Genomic DNA, 23,617 nt, shown 5'->3' with positions numbered 1-23,617 from the left:
TAAGTTCTCCACTGTTCTTAAGCTCGGTATGTCTTCCTATTGACTTTTTCTAATCTTGTTGACTGTAATCGAGCCATGGTATTCCCAGGGTTAGCAAATAATCATCCAATAAGAAAGCCACTGTCTAGTCTAGATCATGAGAGCGTGTTACCTGGCAATGAGAACATTGCCTAATTGTTGGTAGAGGGACCCACCTCCAGAAGCCCAAACATTTTTAGATGAACAGAAAACTCTATTATGCTTTTTATGCTTATGCATTTGTTTGTAGACTGAATGGTTTATTATATTGTAATGTATTCAGATTATATTAATTTCCCTTTATGAAAATAATTTCTTTATGAGATGAGATTGCATAAAACACAATAGGGAAGGAAAGGGATGCCTAGTCAGTTGTTCAACTGAATGCATTCAACTGAAATGTGTCTTCTGCATTTAACCCAACCCCCCCTGAGTCAGAGAGGTGTGGGGGCTGACTTAATCGACGTCTATGACATTGGCACCCGGGGAGCAGTTGTTGCTGGGGGTTAACCTCTTCAATGTAATGGCAAAATTTTGTTTCCCGCCTAAATAGACATACCCAAAAGTAACTGCTATTCATGTGTAATTACATGATTCTGACATGCCAAAACTTGGTATGTTTGGAAGGAAGACAAGGAAATTATCAGAAGATAGATTGGAGTTACATAGTTCAGAATACACAAGATCAAGCACACACAAAATAACCATTGTTTATTTATTTTTTAAAGTATTCTTTCATTGACAAGCTATAAGTGAATTATTGATGCCCAGAGCTGGAAACACATCAGATGGCTTCTACAACATGTGGAAACATGTCAGATGATTTCAACAACATGTGAGCAATATCAGGACACAACATGGAGTTGATAGACCTAACAACTAGAAATGGGCAGATGTTTTAGTAAGTGGTGTCAGGTGTGGTCACAGCACATTTACAAGTGTCCCTAAACCTCTCCAAAGTGGCATGTCTGTAAATGAGATCATTTAAGTGCTATTACATATTTGCAATCCCTAAATTCTATTTGTTCAGTATAAAAACACAATTTCTACCATATCAACCTCTCTCAAACATTGTGGTGGTGTCTGGGGACATACAGGGGATATCCAAGTGTTTTTTAAACCTCTCCAAAGTGCCTGAACGTTTAACCTAGGCATAAATTAATAATCCAATGTATTGGTCGCACATAGAAATGACCTGTTTACAAAAACAATAGAAAAGCAACAGATGTACAGTACCAGTCAAAAGTTTGGACACACCTACTCATTCAAGGGTTTCTCTTTATTTTTACAATTATCTACATTGTAGAATAATAGTGAAGACATTGTCACGCCTTGGTCCTTGTATTTTGTGTTTTGTTATATGTTTGGGTAGGCCAGGGTGTGACATGGGTTTATATGTTGTGTTTCGTATTGGGATTGTGTATGATTAGGGGTGTGTCTAGTTAGGCTTGGCTGCCTGAGGCGGTTCTCAATTGGAGTCAGGTGATTCTCATTGTCTCGGATTGGGAACCGTATTTAGGTAGCCTGAGTTCGCTTTGTATTTTGTGGGTGTTTGTTCCTATCTCTGTGTTGTAGTCACCAGATAGGCTGTAATTAGTTTCACGTTTCGTTTGTTGTTTTCGTATTTCAGTTATTTCATGTACCGTCATATCTTTCATTAAAGTCATGAGTAACCTACACGCTGCATTTCGGTCCGACTCTCTTTCTCCAACAGACGAACGCCGTTACAGAAACACCCAACATTCACAGACCGAGCAGTGTGTAAATTGGCAGGAGCTAAAGGAGGACGTTATGGACGGTAGAGGCATGGAGTATACGACGTGGGAAGAAATCGACAGGTGGGCGGCCGACCCAGAGCGAGTGCAGGAGCCCGCCTGAGATTCCCTGCAGCAGTGCGAAGAGGGCTATAGACGAATGGAGTCAAAAAGGAAAACACGGCGACGCAGAGCGAAAACCGAAAGTAACCCCCAAATATTTATTGGGAGAGAGTGCAGAGAGAGAGTGGCTGAGTCAGGAGTCAGACCTGAGCCTACTCTCCCTGTTAATTGTGAGGAGCAGCAATATAAGGACTTCTGGTCTTGGGAGATGATATTAGATGGAAAAGGACCCTGGGCGCAGCCGGGAGAATATCGCCGTCCCAAGGAAGAAATAGAAGCGGCTAAAGCGGAGAGGCGCAGGTATGAGGAGGCAGCACGGCGACGCGGTTGGAAGCCGGAAAAGCAGCCCAAAAAAATTATTGGGGGGGGGCTAGAAGGGGGAGTAGTTATGCCAGGTAGGAGACCTGCGCAAACTCCCTGTGCTCACCGTTGGGCTAGAGAGACCGGGCAGGCACCATGTTATGCTATGGAGCGCACGGTGTTTCCAGTGCGGGTGCAGAGCCAGGTGCGGCACATACCAGCCCTTCCTATTGGCCCGGGCTAGAGTGGGCATCGAGCCAGGTAAGCTTGGGCAGGCTCGGTGCTCAAGAGCTCCAGTGCGCCTGCACGGTCCGGTCTATTCAGAGCCACCTCTACACACCAGTCCTCCGGTAGCAGCTCCCCGCACCAGGCTTCCTGTGCGTGTCCTCGATCCAGTACCACCAGTTCCAGCACCACGCACCAGGCCTCCAGTGCGCCTCGCCTGTTCAGCGCAGCCAGCGCTTTTCTCCTCTCCTGCGCTGTCGGAGTCTCCCGCCTGTTTAGCACAGCCAGAGCCTTTCTCCTCTCCTGCGCTGCCGGAGTCTCCAGTCTGCCCAGCGCCGCCAGTGCTCCCAGTCGGCCCCGCGCGGCCAGTGCTCCCAGTCTGCCCAGCGCGGCCAGTGCTCCCAGTCTGCCCAGCGCGGCCAGTGCTCCCAGTCTGCACAGCACCGCCAGTGCTCCCAGTCTGCCCAGCGCCGCCAGTGCTCCCAGTCTGCCCAGCGCCGCCAGTGCTCCCAGTCTGCCCAGCGCCACCAGTGCTCCCAGTCTGCCCAGCGCCGCCAGTCTGCCCAGCACCGCCAGTGCCGCCAGTCAGCCCAGTGCTGCCCGACAACCAGTCTCTTCCAGATCTGCCCGACAACCAGTCTCTTCCAGATCTGCCAGCCAGCCAGCCAGCATTTACCGGAGCCTACTACCTGCCTGAGCTTCATCTCAGTACTGGGCTTCCTCTCAGTACTGGGCTTCCTCTCAGTACTGGGCTTCCTCTCAGTACTGGGATTCCTCGCGGTACTGGGCTTCCCCTCAGTACCGGGCTTCCCCTCAGTACCGGGCTTCCCCTCAGTCCCGGGCTGCTTCGGTCCCGAGCTGCCCCTCTGTCCTGAGCTGCCCCTCTGTCCCGGGCTGCCCCTCAGTCCCGGGCTGCCCCTCTGTCCCGAGCTGCCCCTCTGTCCTGAGCTGCCCCTCTGTCCTGAGATGCCCCTCTGTCCTGAGCTGCTCCTCTGTCCCGAGCTGCCCCTCTGTCCCGAGCTGCGTCTCTGTCCCGAGCTGCTCCTCAGTTATGTGGGGATCTGGGTGACTATTAGGCCATGGTCGGCGGAGAAGGTGGATTATCCCAGGACGGAGGGGGGAAATAGGACATTAATGGAGTGGGGTCCACGTCCCGAGCCAGAACCGCCACCATGGACATACGCCCACCCGGACCCTCCCTATGCTCTTGAGGTGCGTCCGGGAGTCCGCACCTTAGGGGGGGGAGGGTTCTGTCACGCCTTTTCGGTCCGACTCTTTTCGGTCCGACTCTCTTTCTCCAACAGACGAACGCCGTTACAGACATCACAATTATGAACTAAAACATATGAAATGATGTAGTAACCAAAAAAGTCTTAAATCAAAAATAGATTTTAGATTGTTCAAAGTAGATACCCTTTGCCTTGATGACAGCTTTGCACACTCTTGGCATTCTCTCAACCAACTTCATGAGATAGTCACCTGAAAACCATTTCAATTAACAGGTGTGCTTTGTTAAAAGCACATTTTTTAAATTTTCTTTCCTTCTTACCTTGGTCTTGGGGAAACCATTATTACGAATGGTGCCACAAGCCCCCATTTTGTTTTTCAAGAGGTCTATGAAAAGTGGATGTAGAACCATCAGACGGGTGATTGACATAGCAGTGGGGGATGAAGACCTTGACCGGCGGGGGCGCTAGCTGGGGAGGGGTGGCTCCCAAACGTCATCATCCAATTCATCTGCATCCTCTATTCTGTTGTGAATAAAATAAAGGTATATTGTTGTAAGACACACAGAATTACAGTTCACTAAATTTACTAAACAACATTACTGTAAAGTAAAAACACCAAGCCTAAACTTTACCTGTACAGTGACTCACATAGAAGGTGTGAAGCACACACACAAAGGCAAAGGTGAGAATCACAAATAAACAGTGGCCACGAGAGTTTAGTGGCCTCTGCAAAGTTACAAGGAACAGCAAACAGTGAACTAATATGAAAATAGACAACTACATTGGCATTATATAACATTGAAATGACTAGTTACATAGGCCAATGTAAACTTAATCCAAAGCACAAAAAGCAGACAACTTATAAAAAAACGAAATACATATAGTAAATTAGCTATATAAAGTTGTGAAAATAATGTACTAACAGATCTAAAAGTGGATCCAATCCTTCTAGAAGGTAGTCCTCATCGGCCGAGTCGAAATCCTCGTTATCCAAATTGCTTCCCTTATCCGAGTCTGACGGGTATTTTATTCAAAGCTTCAATGTCGGTATACTTATTCATAGCTGCCTTCTTTTTAGCTTCCTGTTCGATACTCTTCCTTTTTACATTTCCCCCCTTTGAGAAAACCAGCTTTCATGCTAAAGCGATGAAAGCTGTTTACATTGTAGTGTAACCTGCTCAATGCGTCTTGTCTCTGAGCCAGGTAGCGATAGTTTGCATTATGCATTGCACATAAAAGGTTCTAGGCCTTGCATTGTCCCACCCAGGTCACCTGCATATCACTGGAACGCTTATCCCATTGGTTACAAGACTGTCAGGGATATAGGCAATCCCCGTTGGATCATCATATTTTTAATGCGCAAAGACATAGTCACTCTGTGGACATTCAATGTTTCCATTAAGTCATACATCATCAGATAGCATTGGCAATAGATTAGATTTGTTCCTACAAACCTAAGGATTAATTTCATACCTCCCCATGTATCTATAGCTCAAACACAGACCAAATCGAAGCTTATATTGTAGATGTTTGGTGAAAACGTTGGTGATCAATAACAGTAGGTCACTGGCAGACAAATAAGACATCCTCATGATCTGTGGAGTCCCGGCTTTCGGTGTGTATCGACGTATTCCGTGTTTATTTAGTTTATGCTTCACAACTTAAACCGGAATGTAGGTAGCAGCCATCTTGAAATTAGGTATTCGGCTCGGCCTGCCCTTACACATTCGTATGCCCATATATGGCAGTAAATGACACAAACGATTTTAAGGCAAAGATTAATAGCCAAGACACAAAGCTTTCCGCAGACACCCTGCTTTTGCAGATAGGGGCTACTGTTCTCATTTTTATGTATTTATTTTTTATTTCACCTTTATTTAACCAGGTAGGCTAGTTGAGAACAAGGTCTCATTTGCAACTGCAACCTGGCCAAGATAAAGAAAAGCAGTTAGACACATAAAACACAGAGTTACACATGGATTAAACAAACATACGATCAATAATACAGTATAAAAGTCTATATACAGAATGTGCAAATGAGGAAGGATACGGGAGGTAAGGCAATAAATAGGCCATAGTGGCGAAGTAATTACAATATAGCAATTAAACACTGGAATGGTAGAATGTGCAGAAGATGAATGTGCAAGTAGAGATACTCAGGTGCAAAGGAGAAAGATAAATAAATAAATACAGTATGGGGATGAGGTAGATTGGATGGGCTATTTACAGATGACCTATGTACAGGTGCAGTGATCTGTGAGCTGCTCTGATAGCTGGTGCTAAAGCTAGTGAGGGAGGTAAGAGTCTCCAGCTTCAGAGATTTTTGCAGTTTGATCCAGTCATTGGCAGCAGAGAACTGGAAGGAGAGGCGGCCAAAGGAAGAATTGGCTTTGGGGGTGACCAGTGAGATATACCTGCTGGAGCACGTGCTACGGGTGGGTGCTGCTATGGTGACCAGTGAGCTGAGATAAGGCGGGGCTTTACCTAGCAGAGATGACCTGGAGCCAGTGGGTTTGGTGACGAGTATGAAGCGAGGGCCAGCCAACGAGAGGGTACAGGTTGCAGTGGTGGGTAGTATATGGGGCTTTGGTGACAAAACAGATGGCACTGTGATAGACTGCATCCAATTTGTTGAGTAGAGTGTTGGAGGCTATTTTGTAAATGACATCGCCGAAGTCGAGGATCGGTAGGATGGTCAGTTTTACGAGGGTATGTTTGGCAGCATGAGTGAAGGATGCTTTGTTGCGAAATAGAAAGCTGATTCTAGATTTCATTTTGGATTAGAGATGTTTAATGTGAGTCTGGAAGGAGAGTTTGTGGGGAGGTTTGGGCAAGTTGCTGTGGGGGGTGGTGGGCAGTTGATCGGGGTAGGGGTAACCAGATGGAAAGCATGGACAGCTGTAGACAATTGCTTATTGAAATGCTCAATTATAGTCGATTTATTGGTGGTGACAATGTTTCCTAGCCTCAGTGCAGTGGGAAGCTGGGAGGAGGTGCTCTTATTCTCCATGGACTTTACAGTGTCCCATAACTTTTTTGAGTTTATGCTACAGGATGCAAATTTCTGCTTGAAAAAGCTTGCCTTAGCTTTCCTAACTGCCTGTGTATATTTGTTCCTAACTTCCCTGAAAAGTTGCATATCATGGGGGCTGTCTGATGCTAATGCAGAAGGTCACAGGATGTTTTTGTGCTGGCCAAGGGCAGTCAGGTCTGGAGAGAACCAAGGGCTATATCTATTCCTGGTTCTACATTTTTTGAATGGGGCATGCTTATTTAAGATGGTGAGGAAGGCACTTTTAAAGAATAAGCAGGCATCCTCTACTGACGGGATGAGTTCAATATCCTTCCAGGATACCCGTGCCAGGTGGATTAGAAAGACCTGCTCGCTGAAGTGTTTTAGGGAGTGCTTGACAGTGATGAGGGGTGGTCGTTAAATCGCAGACCCATTACGGATGCAGGCAATGAAGCAGTGATCACTGAGATCTTGGTTGAGTACAGCAGAGGTGTATTTGGAGGGCAAGTTGGTTTGTTTCAAATATTTTTATTAAACACACACAAGGATGGTGTATAGGTATACATGACAGGTATACAATTCTTATCTAAACATAAAAGAGCATACAGGAACAACAAGACCCAGAGTTCTGGGTGAAGAACAAATAATACAAAACACGACATACAAAACAAGGACACGTAGAAAGAAAGAGGGAAGATGTCCCCCCTATCCCCCTATCCTTCATCCCCTATTCCCCCCCCTCCCAACTGCTCAGGTGGTAGGGCCAGCACACGCTGCCCAAAGGTAGATTAAAATTTTACCATTGAGAGTGCGTTAATAAGTACAAATTCACAGCGCCGACTCGTCCAAGTAGGAGAGGAAAGGCTGCCAGATTTTATCAAATGTTGATAATTTATTGTTCAGAATATATCTAATTATTTCTAAGTGTACAGTGTTTGCCAATTCACTGAGCCATAATTTGGTAGAGGGCGCTTCCCTCCTTTTCCAAAACAACAAGATTAGTTTTTTTGCCGAGATGAGACCATACGAGATTAGTTGTTTTTGGGGGTTGGTTAATCTGTTTAGGGACTCAGATACTCCCAGGATTATCAGAAGCGGGTCTGGATCTATTGAAGTCTCCAAAACTTCAGAGAGGATCCTAAAAATTCCACCCCAATAACCATGCAAGCTAGAGCATAGGCCAAAGCAGTGGAGTAGTGTACCCTGCGCAGCCTGACATTTATCACATGTAGGGGATGTGTCAGGAAATATCCTATGCAGTTTAGTTTTGGAATAGTGTAATCTGTGTAATACCTTGAATTGTATGAGACGATGTCTGGAATTAATGGAGCATGTGTGGATATACTCCAAGCTCTCTTCCCAGTCTGCCACTGATATGTCAGTCCCTAGTTCTTCCTCCCATTTTGCCTTGATGGCATCAGTAGAAGGTGTGCTAACAGATTGAAAAGCATCATATAGACGCGATATCAGTTTATCTGAGGTGGGGCATATTTTTATGCATCCGTCAAACATGGAAGGTTTAGCATTCCCAAATGTTGGGAGGTGTTTTCTAACGTAGTCTCTAATTTGTAGGTATCTGAAAAAATTACTTCTCTGAAGATTATAAGTTTCCCTCAGCAGCTCAAAGGAAGCAAAGGTCCCTTCTATGTATAAATCCCCTATGATGCTTATCCCCAACTCTCCCCATCGCTCAAAGGTGTTATCAAGGTTAGAAGGGGCAAAGGAGGGATTCCTGGCGACAGGGAGCATGAATGACATTGGTCTGAGCTCAAAGTGGACTTTAATTTGCTTCCAGATTTGGACTGTGCTATGTATTATAGGATTTTTACAATAAAGTGACATCTCCAGATTGACAGGCGACAAAATCACAGCGCCAATAGAGAAGGGGTGACACTCCTCCCGCTCCATACTAAGCCAGCTGTATGCCGGGAGTACGTCATCCAACAGAAACGTAACAATGCGGAGGTTAGCGGCCCAGTAATAAAATATCAAATTTGGGAGAGACAATCCTCCTTCCATCTTGGATTTACAGAGGTGTTTTTTACCTATCCTGTGTGTTTTATAATCCCAGATGAAAGGATTGATAATTGAGGCAAGTTGGTTTGGATGATATCTATGAGGGTGCCCGTGTTTACGGATTTGGGGTTGTACCTGGTGGGTTCATTGATAATTTGTGTGAGATTGAAGGCATCAAGCTTAGATTGTAGGATGGCTGGGGTGTTAAGCATGTCACAGTTTAGGTCACCTAGCAGCACGAGCTCTGAAGATAGATGGTGGGCAATCAATTCACATATGGTGTCCAAAGCACAGCTGGGGGCAGAGGGTAGTCTATAGCAAGCGGCAACGGTGAGAGACTTATTTATGGAAAGATGGATTTTTAAAAGTAGAAGCTCGAATTGTTTGGGTACAGAACTGGATAGTAAGACAGAACTCTGCAGGCTATCTCTGCAGTAGGTTGCAACAACGCCTCCTTTGCAGTTCTATCTTGTCGGAAAATGTTATAGTTAGGGATGGAAATTTCAGGGATTTTGGTGGACTTCCTAAACCAGGATTCAGACACGGCTAGGACATCCGGGTTGGCAGTGTGCTAAAGCAGTGAATAAAATAAATTTAGGGAGGAGGCTTCTAATGTTAACATGCATGAAACCAAGGCTTTTTCGGTTACAGAAGTCAACAAATAAGAACACCTGGGGAGTAGGACTGGAGCTAGGCACTGCAGGTCCTGGATTAACCTCTACATCACCAGAGGACCAAAGGAGGAGTAGGATGAGGGTATGGCTAAAGGCTATCAGGACTGGTCGTCTAGTGCGTTCAGAGCAGAGAGTAAAAGGAGCAGATTTCTGGGTGTGAGAGAATAGATTCAAGGCATAATGTACAGACAGAGGTATGGTAGGATGTGAGTACATTGGAGGTAGATCTAGGCATTGAGTAATGATGAGAAAGATATTGTCTCTAGAGATGTTTAAACCTGGTGATGTCACCGCATATGTGGGAGGTGGAAGTAAATGGTAGGTTAAGGCATATTGAGCAGGGCTAGAGGCTCTACAGTGAAATAAGACAATATTCAATAACCAGGACAGTAATGGATAAGGCATATTGATATTAGGGAGAGGCATGCATAGCCGGGTGATCAATAGGGATCCAGTGAGTGGTTGGGTTTGCTGGAGACACGGCGATTCAGACAGCTAGCAGGCCCAGGGCTAGCAAGATAGCAGAAGGGCCTTACAGCAACATCTCGACAGAGGAAAGTCTGTTTTAGCCTCTGTGTGCGGTGATGTCAATAGACCAATCGTGATGGATTAGTAGGGTTCCGGGTAGCAGAGAGGTCCAAGTCCAATTGGCAAAATAGATATAGTGGCCCAAGAAATTGGCCGATGAATCTATACAGCTAACAGTCCAATATGCTCTAGACAGCTAGCGGGCCGCGGCTAGCAGCAAGTGGATGGGCATTCAAGTGACGTTGCGATGTAGAGGCCAGTTGAGTACCCCCTTGATCAGATTACGTCGTAGTCCAGTCGTGCAGGATCGGCAGGGTTCCGTGCCCCGCACCGGCAGTAGAAGGGGTCCGGGTATTGTAGCCCAGGAGTGGCTGATGGGCCTCTTTAACTAACCGGGAGAAAGGGCCTAGCATGGGCTAGCTCCAGGCTAATTGGTGCTTGCTCTGGGACCGACGTTAGCCAGTAGACACTCGGCTAGCAGCTAGCTAGCTGCGAAGATCCAGGTGAAAATGTCCAGAGCTTGTGGTAGGAATCCGAGGATATGGAGAGAAAATAGGTCCGTAATGCTCTGGTTTGAGTCGCTTTGTACAAACTGGCGAGTGCTTTCCGAGCTAAACTGTTAGCTGATGACCGCTAGCAGTGGTTAGCTGACTACTAGCTATTAGCTGGATAGCTTCTGTTGGGGGATTCCGGATTCGAGGTGAATACAAATACTTTAGAAAAAAATATATCCGCACCACATTGGGTGAGGCGGTTGCAGGAGAGTGTTTTGAAGTTGAGGTTTAGAATTTTTTTTAAATATAAATGCGCATAAAAAGATATATACAGGGGACATGACAAGACGAGGACAAAAGACGTCTGTCTGACTGCTACACCAACTTGGATTGTACCAGACTGAATTGAATTTTTAAAAATCTAATAGGGTCTCCAAATTCAAGGACATGAACATTGTTCCTTAATGGGGAAAGTTAAATGTGGTTTGTATTTTCCAAATACATTTAGAATTTCAGGGAAAATAGTGATGTCTTTAGAAATAGGGATTTGTGTCGTATGACTTGATTTTCGTCAATTGATTACAAATTAACAAGTATTTAGCTATTTCAAACCTGCAAATTTATTAGATAATTCTCCAATAATGATCATTTTGTGGTTTATGAAATTCGAAAATAGTGCAGGCTATCCTGGCCCTCCATTACCAATACCGTATGTGGTTTTTCATGGCATCATAGGCTATTCTATTTTAGAGCTTTTATTAAAACCATTCCGAATCATTTGGAGTGGGAATAATATATACTTTTACGCATTGGAACTTTATTGGTTATCCCACTGATTATCTAATTTGATATATTTTTTCAATTTTGCAGACAACAATCGAGGACTGAGGCGGAATGAAGGGGAGCATGTATGTATCAGTAAGTTGTTTATTATATTGTACACAAATAGGCTACATGCCCTGTCCTTTCCCGTGCGCAGAGCCAACAGAGAGGGCAGTGTTACCTGATAATGGCTATGAAGCTATTTGCTCTCATGATAAGAAGTTGGTTTCACCGAAGCCTAGACATATGCACACAAATTCCATTGTGCAATGGGTTTAATATTAAACATTACATTTCACACAGTTTGGCCTCACCGGGCCTCACCATGCACACTGTGGTCAATTTATTATAATATTCTGAAAGATATCTATTCAAAAGCCCTATTGGGCTCCCGAGTGGGGCAACTGTATCTCAGTGCAAGAGGCGTCACTACAGTCTCTGGTTCGAATCCAGGCTGAATCACTGTGATTGGGTGTAATAGGGCAGCGCACAATTGGCCCAGTGTCATCCGGGTTTGGACAGGGTAGGCCGTCATTGTAAATACTAATTTGTTCCTAATTAACTGACTTGTCTGGTAAAAAAAAAACATTATTCAGTGAAAGAACAACGAATCTTTTCTCATCCTACCATCAATGTTGTAGCCTACATGTGTTGCATGCATATCGTGTGTTACAGATATGCATAGCATATGCGTGTGAAAGAGAACATGCTGAAAGGTTTTCATTTAACAGAAAAGCAAATGTTAACCATTTTTCCCATGAACAAATGGAACATCAAATTAGTTCGCCTATGGCCCTCGTTTTTCTGTAGTTCTACATTATAACTAGATATTGAACTAGATGAGAGATCTGAAAGCCATTTGTGGGGAGAAATTATTTATTTATTTTCGCCCATCAATAATCCTTGGCAGTGAACTATTGGAAGTAGTCAAACGCGAGGGTTTAAACGCAGGTCAGGCTGTCTAACGAATATTAAAATGCGTCCACAACACTGGAGCTGGGTGGAGAGGGGAGCTGGGGGCGGTGCACGGGGCCTGTGAAGGCGTGGGCGGGGCCTGTGAAGGCGTGCACGGGGCCTGTGAAGGCATGGGCGGGGCCTGTGAAGGCGTGCACGGGGCCTGTGAAGGCGTGCACGGGGCCTGTGAAGGCGTAGGCGGGGTGGGGCGTTTGTGTGCAAAAATGAGAATAATATGTGGAGATTTGCAGCAGCTAAAGTAAGATGAGAACGAAAGGGTCCTTTACATTTTGAGTGCGTTTTCTTATTCTCTTGTCTCATGGTTACCAAGGTAGCTGACGTCTTTTGCAGGCCTACCTTCACCTTTTCGATTATTTTCTATTCTAGGTATACCATTTTATCAAGTTAAGTGAACATGTTATTGTTTTGATTACTTAAAAAATAAAACATTCTATTGGATTCTATTTCTAGACTATATATTAAATATATTCACGATTTCAGTAGCCTATGTTTGCCCCTCTGGATTATTGAAACAGGTCACATTCACACCATGCAGGATATAACATGGATATAACATTTTTCATCTCTGTCTTCTCATTAACTTCTGGAGTGGCAGGAAGAGAGGTTACGGAGCGGTCAGTATGGTAATGACGAGGCATGCGATCACAAGAAATCGTTGGGGACAAAATAAACGTATATTTCATCTGTGCTGTCACGCGGTCGCCCGCTTTGTACCCGTAGTGCACGTGTTTTGCCTGAATATTAATAGTTTAGAGAAGTTACCTCAAAGGCAGGGTTTTGATTGAATCTGATAGAGAAAAACATATTAGGCAGGAGACTCTATTCGTGTGTGTGTGTGTGTGTGTGTGTGTGTGTGTGTGTGTGTGTGTGTGTGTGTGTGTGTGTGTGTGTGTGTGTGTGTGTGTGTGTGTGTGTGTGTGTGTGTGTGTGTGTGTGTGTGTGTGTGTGTGTGTGTGTGTGTGTGTGTGAGAGAGAGAGAGAGAGAGAGAGAGAGAGAGAGAGAGAGAGAGAGAGAGAGAGAGAGAGAGAGAGAGAGAGAGAGAGAGAGAGAGAGAGAGAGAGAGAGAGAGAGAGAGAGAGAGAGAGAGAGAGAGAGAGAGAGAGAGAGAGAGAGAGAGAGAGAGAGAGAGAGAGAGAGAGAGAGAGAGAGAGAGAGAGAGAGAGAGAGAGAGAGAGAGAGAGAGAGAGAGAGAGAGAGAGAGAGAGAGAGAGAGAGAGAGAGATTTTCACCTAACTGAATTCTTCCAGTTGGAGCTCTTCTTTTCAGGCTGCAATGGAAAAGACTCATTAGTTCCCTATATGTACCCTGTAGAACCGAATTTGTGTTAATAGATAACAATCGCAAGTACGTCTCTACGGGAATACATGGGTTACTGAAATCCCACGTATGTCAAGATAATCGTCTGGTCAACCCTCGCTTCTATCCAGTAGGTTATAGCTGCATGCAGTGTTAGCAGGAATAACAGGGCACGAATAGCATACATCTCAGAAGAAGGATATGTGCAGCATACACCGTATGTGTTCAACCTTCACATAAGTAGCCTAGGCATTGTCAGGACGTCCATAGGCCTATATTGTGTACAGTAGGCTATCTGGAAGCAAAGGGCTTCTACGAGTATTCGGTCAGTACCAGTAAGCATGTAAAAAAACAGCAATCGTTTAAAGCAGACTGATTTACTGCGTTTTACAGCCCTATAAAACGCCTCAAACATCGCTGCCAAAAGTAATAGAAATGGCGGGCGCGGTCTACACATAAACAAACCATAAACATCTGCCCTGTTATGTTATTTTCACCTGCTCATATAAGACTAAAAGAAGGCCACTACCGCTACATTAGATGATGATTAACAGGTGATTGACCTCGTATTATAACCCTTGTTAATATAATCTTATTATAATCCATCCCTAGTATGTAGTAGGTCCTACATTTATAATATATTTATTTAATATAAATATTTAATATTTAAATATGTAATATTATTATTATTAACTCCATTGACTCACAAAGGTCACATTGATTATATAGGTCTACAGTCCTGTGGTTTGTGGTGTCGTGCATAATTGAAGGCATGGAATTACAGCCACTGACAAATTTAGCCAGCAGTTAATGACAGTATAATAGTACCTGTAAAGCGTCTGTGGCAACGGATAGTCTACCAGACATAATTGACAGCTTATCTGCAAGAGTTTGTAATGGACTTACTCCCACATCTAGGTTTAACATCAAATTAATAACCATACACGTGCACTTAGACAACCACTAGTGTTGATGGAGATAAACTTACGATTGGTCAAAACGTCCCTACGAGTCATTTCAGGGCACGTAAAGCTGGTTTCATCAACATTGCAGCCTTATAAAGATTTGTATTCAAATGCATACGTCTCTAAACATGGAGACAGAGACCTCAATGCAATATCCAATAATGACAGTGATATAAACATTAGAGATATACCATCATTAAATAATATTTGCCTTCCCTTGTGTCCATTGCACAAGATAGCAAAGTAGGCCCATTTGACAACTATGAATGCATTTGAAAAGTATTAATGCATTTGAAAAGTATTAATGCCTTTGAAAAGTATTAATGCATTTGAAAAGTATTAATGCATTTGAAAAGTATTAATGCCTTTGAAAAGTATTAATGCATTTGAAAAGTATTAATGCCTTTGAAAAGTATTAATGCATTTGAAAAGTCTTAATACATTTGAAAAGTATTAATGCATTTGAAAAGTATTAATGCATTTGAAAAGTATTAATGCATTTGAAAAGTATTAATGCCTTTGAAAAGTATTAATGCATTTGAAAAGTATTAATGCATTTGAAAAGTATTAATGCCTTTGAAAAGTATTAATGCATTTGAAAAGTATTAATGCCTTTGAAAAGTATTAATGCGTTTGAAAAGTCTTAATACATTTGAAAAGTATTAATGCCTTTGAAAAGTATTAATGCATTTGAAAAGTATTAATGCATTTGAAAAGTATTAATGCCTTTGAAAAGTATTAATGCATTTGAAAAGTCTTAATATATTTGAAAAGTATTTGGAATGCTATGTTTGAAAAGTATTAATGCATTTGAAAAGTATTAATGCATTTGAAAAGTCTTAATATATTTGACAAGTATTTGGAATGCTATGTTTGAAAAGTATTAATGCATTTGAAAAGTATTAATGCCTTTGAAAAGTATTAATGCATTTGAAAAGTCTTAATACATTTGAAAAGTCTTAATACATTTGAAAAGTATTTGGAATGCTATGTTTGAAAAGTATTGACACAGTTTTGAAAGTTCTCAAATGCAAAGCAAAATACTCATTGTGTGGTTACTTCCCTGATACGGTGCCCATTTGGTGTCCACTTTCTTCTCATATGTGCCAAGCTCAGTTCTAGTTAAAAAATAATTCATAATTCTGACTGCTATGTGAAAGTGCATTTTAGCGTATTTAAAAAAAACTATTTAGGATTTGGCGAACATTATTGGATTATTTTATATTTGAGAATAATATTATTTCTGTGATCTAGGCAGGCCTAATCATTCTACTTTTTTATTGGTTATAATTTTTACTATTAATACTTATTATTATTATTTACTGCTATTTGTACCTCTGAAATGATGCTAATAATATAACTATAATGACACTGGGTAATTCACATAAGAAGTGTTTGTGTTGCAATTTTTTGCTGCAATATCAATGGCATTGGTAACACAACAAGGGAGAGAGTGAGAGAGAAATTAAAATTGAATTCAGAGAGCAGTGAGAGAGAGAGAGAGAGAGAGAGAGAGAGAGAGAGAGAGAGAGAGAGAGAGAGAGAGAGAGAGAGAGAGAGAGAGAGAGAGAGAGAGAGAGAGAGAGAGAGAGAGAGAGAGAGAGAGAGAGAGAGAGAGAGAGAGAGAGAGAGAGAGAGAGAGAGAGAGAGAGAGATTATGCACACAATGGCGACCGAAGATATGTTTCAAAACCTTTGGTTCCTTATCCGGGGACTAGCTCTCACTCTTCCATTGGGCCGTGGGGTCACGTGGTAAAACTAACTTTACAAGGGCTGCTCGCAAGTAGGAGGGCTATATGGAGCAGAAAAACGACAAAGCTAGAAAAATACATTTCCACTGCAGAAATTAATGATCATGAGCTCGTATTTGATGGACTCTACCTACATTGATCCGAAATTTCCTCCATGCGAGGAATATTCACAAAACAGCTACATCCCCGAGCACAGCCCCGAATATTACAGCCGCGCCAGGGACCCTAGCTCTGGTTTCCAGCATCACCATCAGGAGTTATACCCTCCGCGGGCGAGCTACCAAGAGCGCCAATATAATTGTGCAAGCATCCCTGAACCTGACACGCAAAGGGGACATGGACTACCCCATTCTGCGCACCTGCTTGCAGGGAAAGGGCAGCCAGCCTCATGTGAGACCCCACAGTTACCCATGTCCCCCATCACTCCACCAGCTGCATCCTCCGCCTGCAACCAAGCTACACCTGAGCATCCAAACAGCTCAGCCTCCTCCAAGCAGCCCGTGGTATACCCATGGATGAAGAAAATTCACGTCAGCACCGGTAGGCAACTTGTCTGTGTTTGTCTGTTCTCTCTCTCTACACTCTCTTACTCCTTTCTCTTCCTTTCCCTCCCTTTATCAGTGCCTCTGACTCCCATCTCCTTCCCAGCCCCTGCTAAGATAGGGGAGAAGCCTTTGAAATGGCACAATTGAGTCGGATTTACGACTCGGCGTCGGTAATTACACCCGCCATAAATTTTATAGCTGAGGTATACTCTGGGCAGCTGTATCACCATGTGGCTTCTGCTGTTATGTATGTGCGGGATGGAGAGAAGAGGGGGACAGATGAACAGAAAAAAGACTGGCTTTGGAATCTTGCATTAATTATTTAGTGCATACTTGGATGTGAGTGTCCCCTCAGTATGGAGAAATAGACAAGTTCTTAACTTCCCATTTCTATGATTTCTAATACCATGACTAGCATATCTAGCCATTCCTTATGCCCTGACCATCATATGTCTCAGTTGAGGACACTATTGTTTACCCACTCCTTCCCTCCTTGTCTTTCTCTCTCTCTATCTCTCTCTCTGTCTCTCTTTCTCTCTCTTTAATTCTCCCCCTTTACAGCGAACCCGAATTACAATGGACCGGATTCCAAGCGGTCTAGGACAGCTTACACTCGACAGCAGGTCTTAGAATTGGAGAAGGAATTCCACTATAACCGCTATTTAACTCGGCGGAGGCGCATTGAGATAGCCCATACCTTGGTTCTCTCCGAACGACAAATCAAGATTTGGTTTCAGAACCGCAGGATGAAGTGGAAAAAAGACCATAGGCTTCCTAACACCAAAGTGAGATCCTCCACCACGGGCATATCCTCCGGGTCCAACACCACCTCATCAGTCGGTGTTGTCGCCACTTCCTCGGCCACTGGTAGCATTACTCCCGATGAACTGTCCGGAGTAGAGGATGGCGAGGATATTACAAGGTTATAAGGCGAAAAGAAACCCCCTTTAAGAAGGGGGATAGAGAATGACTGATTATTTATAGTATATTATATATTTTGTTTTCGTAGGTATTTGTGCGGTTTCATTTAAGTCCAAAGTTATATAAAATGCATGTTATATCGCATGGATTTATACGAATAGTGATGAGTTATTTTTACGTGACACAGGGTTTAAGTTATTTAATGCTGAATCAAGATTATGTTTTTTTACGAGAAATGTTTTTTGAATGAAGGAAATTATTGTACATTTAATCAAAATGTTATTGTGAGCCATTTGTTTGCCCTACCGCCCAAGTTGAAATGCACAATCTATTTATTTCAAGCTCAACACTGGAAGAATGTCATTATTAGGCAATCATAGTTATTTTTGGTAAAAATGCTGGAACGTACCAATGGAACATTGATCTTGAACGCATATGTTTAGGATTATAACAAGGTGAATTAGCTCCTTGCTTTCAGAAACAGGATTTTTAATTACAATCTAGTTTGTGGTGTGTTTAGCAGGTTATTGTGAAATGCAATACACAGAGTTTAGTGTATTTGTTATAATCATATTGGTCAATAAAACAGTGGGTGTACTAGTTTTACGCGCGTTTGGATCGATTCATTCATGGCCAACAGAGTGCATATTGTTTTGGTGACTGTGGCTATTGATGTGGTGGCCGTTATATAAAATAGTATAGTCACAATTTACCAAGTTCTTTATTGTTGGTTCAGCCTAACAACGCATTATTTGTTTGGCAATGTTTAGCTATAAATTGTTTAGCATATGCCAAATATGATACTGACGATTTGAAATGTTCCTTTAGAATCGTTCTCGAGGTCGGCACGCGTATACAGATCCACCGTTCATATTCCCCCCTAATCCAATAATAATCCATAATTCTACTCCAAATAAAGGGTTATGGCCTGGCTGCATGCATCATATTATCCTACACGTAGCTCATTATTCTCAAGGACATTCAATTAACTTGGCAAGCCATTCCACCAGGCCCTCAACCATGCCCCTTCAGATTGGCTGGCTGGAGCCCTGCTTCCTGCTCATTACTGAACATAGAGCTCTGCACATACCTTTTGGAAATCAATTTCATATTGCCAAAATATGACACATAATCAGTTGTGTTGATGGTATATGGGCTCCTATTAAGTCATTGTTTAGCCCCAATTGCAGGTTGCTTCTTTTCTTCTAATAAAGTCAATAACTCGAGGTCAGATTCTGAAAGGCCTAAGGCCTTGAAGGACTACATCCTGGACAATAAGTGAGAATATAGCCTGCAAAATATTGTATTCGGATTATATCTACCAGCAAGACCTGTTGCCTCTTAAAAATATGCATCCAGATTTTCCAAGATGATCTTGTATGAAACAATAGTTTGGATAATAGTGTTTAATATGCATGCACGTAGGCCACCTTCTCAATATGCAATCATTTGTACCCTATATACAATGGAATGTTAGTTGTAAGTTTGAGATGTTCACCAATTATCATTCGTATAATAGTCTATGTTTGTTGCGCCCTGAGACATCCCCCGTCAAAGTGAAGAATATGCTTTTAAAAAGTGGCGCTTGAGGCAACGTCATCGTGACCTCTGCTCTTGGTAAGTATAGCCTATACTGCTCAAGCATCGTGGGGGGATTTTCGATAGGACTATGGCAATGTTGTGGACTTGTTGTCACCATGCAACTGTGATAATACATAGGACAGTCATATTGCGCATTTGATCGTATCTGGGCCCTAGCCACGAAACAGGCCGTCCAATTAACAGTTCTCCAAAACGAATTTAATTGTAGAATAACTTTTTCTTATTCTGCTCAAAATGTTGTGCAAAAAATGAAAATTTTGAAAAGAGCGCAATAGTTTGATAGATGATTTAAACTGTGTGACTTGAATAGAAATGATACAACGGCTTGCTAGGTGGGGGGGCAAAGAGCACAAAGGGGAGAGGTATTCTAAACCATCAATCTTAGCGCCGCAGAGTAACGAATTATTTGGGTCTGAATATATTCATTTGGCAACAGCCTCTCTCAGAAATAAGCCCAAATCGCTAACTAGTAATTTTACGAAATAAAACTATCAGGGCCAAAAAGGAAACTTAACACCGTGACTTGGACATGACTTTGGAATGGCAGTTGGAACGCCCGTAAAGCCCTAAAACATGCAGAATTCCAGTACCCTTTATATAGCTGCCTGGACAATTGAGAGAAATTAATGTGTAGCTACGCCACAGTCTCACCATCCCTCCAATCTCTTTCTAGATCCTGTCGCCTCCATGTAGCGAGGCTGAAAAGGTACTTTATTGAAGTTTGGGATCAACCGCGAGAAGGCCGAGTTCAGTCGGAGGGCACATTTTCTGTCCCATTAGGTCCGTTTCAGCCGGGATGACCGACCTTTGCAACCCCCCGTGACCTGACTGGGTCTCTATACTTGTACCTTCTGTGTGTGCCCTCGTAGGTCGTCCCCGGTCCTTGCGTGGCCTCGTCAGGGCTCTGGACTTTCTTTGTGTGTTTTTCTACTTGAGGGGCCGGTAGAAGGGCACCTCTGAATGTGTTGCTCTTTTGTTGCTCTCAGTGGTGACCCGATAGTGCGGTGAACTGTCGGTCACTTCTCTTCCATTGTGCGCCCTGTAGGACCTAGACCCTTTGTAGGACATCCTACAAATTTGAGGGACTTCCAAGCGGTTACTTCGGAGCTTATGATCGGTCTGCATGTGAGTGTTACTCATGTCGAATGCATTATTACCTTTTTGGATTCGAATTATGTACATAACAAAAATAGTTTTGATGTGCATAGCTTCAGTGTAATCTCACGAGTACATGTTCGAGGATAGTATTTACATTTCAATATGATTAAATTAAGGATTAGTAGACCTAGACCTATGTATATATGCACTTTCCGGCGTAGTATAGGCTTAAGCCTACCTACATTTACCATTTCAAATGCAAATGTGGTCCTGGACATGCCTTTGATTCTTACAACAACATAACCAGTTCTAAAATAAATAAAATCATTTTTTAAAACATAAATATTTTAAAATCCATATGCTGTTGCTATCTATCATTTGTAGGCATATTCTGTATTTTATTACAAACTGTTGTACCTCATGTAGCAAAAACCTATCTTTGCAGTTGACTGAAGGTCAGTTTAGGATCTATGGTCAAAGTGGGCCTACGAATATCTAGACTTAATTCTCTCTCACCATATGTCAGCATCAGAGATGCTCATTAGAGATGCTGCCGGGGATCTCCATGCAAAATATTACATGGCAGGTGTGTTTCATAGAACTGTATTAGGAAGTATTCCCCTCTTACAGTTTGAACATTTCACTTTCTCTCAGATTCATCTCCATATAGATATTTAGGCTATGATATGTTACAGTATGTATTTGTGTGGGTAACAGACTATATAGTGACTCGTAATCACTATATTAGTGAGGTTGCAGGTAGCTAGTGGTTAGAGCGTTGGACTAGTTGGGCTAGTAACCGATAGGTTGCATGATTGAATCCCCGAGCTGACAAGTTAAACATCTGTCGTTCTGTCCCTGAACAAGGCATGTAACCACTGTTCCTAGGCCGTCATTGAAAATAAGAATTTGTTCTTAACTGACTTGCCTAGTTAAATAAAGGTCCAATATATATTATGAACTGTATTTAGAGGATTGACGTTCAAATGTACTTTTTAGAATTATTTAACACAAAAGAGTGTTTTTTTCCGAATAGAATGAACGATATTTAGATAATGCTTTGAATTGCTCCCAACGAGATATTAAACCTACTGCAGTCTATATGGCACAAATAATGTGTTTATGGGCCTAGAAAATGTCACGCGATATTTTATAGGATGCATACCACATTTTATGGGATTTGATATAATTTGGCTTTCGGTGCACTTTTATGAAACCCTGTAGAACCTGTAGAACCACCGTAGAACCTGTAGAACCCCTGTAAAACATGTATAACCTCTGTAGAACCCATGTAGAACCTGTAGAAACCCATTTCCAGCTAACTTAGTTTTCAATGGCCATTAGTATTCGTACAACCCTTTCAAGCTAACCTGCAACTATTTTTCTGTATCTGTGTATCGCATATTGGAGTTCTTACACGTATAGGCCTATTCGTTATAAAAATGAATAGTGTAGCCTAAACTTGGACCTCTGTAGATTGTGTATAGCTCACGAATTTATAGCTAAACCTAGCTACATCTTGCATCCGGAATTTGACATTAAGGCCAGGGATATACGGTTACAACTTCCTCTGAGGGTCTTCTTCTGAGCATACAGTCAACGGCATCGAGTTAGCCACCTCGCCACTGACCTCATGGCCTGAAGATATCTGGAAGTTACAGTATGTGGCAACTTTTATTTTCACGATGTCCAATATTATTTGAGTAAACACAATCAGCATGAAACACGTTATTGTTTCACTTCTGACTTTAATTTAATTGACTCATTGTACTTTGTGACGCAATGCGAAAAGTCACGGTCAATTGAAGGAAAATATTATTGATACTGTTCAGAAATGATGGAGAAAGTGTTTTTAACAGACATTCTTCGGGACTTAAAATTGCAAGCAGCTGCAACCTAATGTCTATTAAACTTGATTTGAAAACTTGATAACGAGTTTCAGCATTCTATCAAATCTACATTTGAATGTAATTAATAAGAAAACTAATTTGAACGTAGAAAATGTAAATAATTATGTGGGTTTACATTTAAAGGAATTAAGCACTGGCTCAAATTAAATGTTTTATTTACTTTGTAACTAGCTCCAGGATAAGATCCGTCTTTTCAGAAATTGTTTATGTTCGTTTATTATTTATTTGTTTAATTGTCCAACTTCATGTCATGTATTTCAATTGGTGTGATTAATTCCCCAAAAGTAAATAAAGAATACGTTGCATTTGTACAAATGTAGCCTATAGTGTTATGTATTTCTTAAATATAATGATTTGATAGCATTCCTGCAAAAGATAAGCCATTGTGAATCTTGTCTCTTCAAAGTATTTAGAGAATATTGAGAATTTTTCTCTCCATGTGATTCAAGGGAATACAGGCGAACATTCCACTCTAGAAGGTTGATTTATGGCAGGCCTTTGGCAAGGCGTGTCTCTCTCTCTCTCTCTCTCTCTCTTGGCTGACAGAAAAACGAAAACAAACTTGTTTTAAATAGTTAAAAGAAGTAGAAAGCATGTAACGAAGTCACATTCATCCATAAATCCCCAAAATAAATCAACAGTTGTAATGATCATTGTGGTGATAACTCATCTGTGCCTATTTTGAGATTTATGTTAGTAATGGATTATGGTTATAGCAACATTTCCTCGTCTTAGATGAGTGTCTTGTAAGACAAAAGGGCCATGTCCGGAGTATTGTGATAGGGATGAGCTAGTCTGTTTAAATGGCAGCCATGGCAGCTGCATAAAGGCGCTGAGTTGAAACAGGGTTCACGTCACCATGTTCCAGGGATAGGGGGAATAGGGCGGCTCACTCTCACATTGACCAGATCAGAGGAGGACGCGTCATAAATCCGTAAATCTACTCTAGCGTCTGTCGGTTCTCCACCAGAGGAGCAGATGTGTCTGTCCTGTGTGCTTCTGCGCGCGCGCGCGCGTGTGTGTGTGTGTGCGTGTGTGTGTGTCGAACTGATTCTTGAATCTATATTGTTAATGAATTAATTACAAGTAAAGTTACCATCCAAAGCGCAATATTATAAATATTACAAGCACTTGAACCTGACAATAGGTTGCCAAAATGTTATTTATTTACCATCATGGGATTATTCATCATTTAGATAATTATAGGCCTACTGCAATTACTTATAAAGCATTGAGAAACATTAGTGTAGCATAATATAACATTTACCTACATTTCAGCCCCTGGTAACAGGCAAGTGTCAGAGTATTGAGCTATTTACACTCCTAGAAAAAAAGGTGCTATATAGAATCTAAAAGG

General features: G+C 42.2%; 2 protein-coding genes across 12 annotated transcripts in view; both read left to right on the top strand.

Annotated features, from left to right (window-relative positions):
• LOC124032252 (homeobox protein Hox-C5a-like) overlaps positions 1-23,617 on the top strand; it is a 97,890-nt gene that overhangs the window by 51,360 nt on the left and 22,913 nt on the right. For 6 of the 11 annotated variants that reach the window (XR_006838233.1, XR_006838240.1, XR_006838234.1 and 3 more), the window contains exon 2: positions 11,245-11,292. The exons of 2 other annotated variants lie outside the window; for them this stretch is intronic. The gene's annotated coding sequence lies outside the window, so the exon portion shown is untranslated. The remainder of the gene's footprint in view (positions 1-11,244; positions 11,293-23,617) is intronic. 3 more of the 11 variants (XR_006838235.1, XR_006838243.1, XR_006838242.1) reach the window with 1 other exon arrangement.
• Positions 16,058-18,577, top strand: LOC124032249 (homeobox protein Hox-C4a). Its single transcript, XM_046344506.1, has 2 exons — positions 16,058-16,724; positions 17,291-18,577. The coding sequence occupies exons 1-2, from the start codon at positions 16,283-16,285 to the stop codon at positions 17,656-17,658; spliced, it is 810 nt and encodes a 269-aa protein (XP_046200462.1). The 5' UTR covers positions 16,058-16,282; the 3' UTR covers positions 17,659-18,577.

This window comes from Oncorhynchus gorbuscha, linkage group LG03 (genome assembly GCF_021184085.1).
Source record: "Oncorhynchus gorbuscha isolate QuinsamMale2020 ecotype Even-year linkage group LG03, OgorEven_v1.0, whole genome shotgun sequence".
Taxonomy (NCBI): Eukaryota; Metazoa; Chordata; class Actinopteri; order Salmoniformes; family Salmonidae; genus Oncorhynchus; species Oncorhynchus gorbuscha.
The sequence above is the reverse complement of the archived record's forward strand: the minus strand, read 5'-3'. Positions and strand labels throughout refer to the sequence as shown.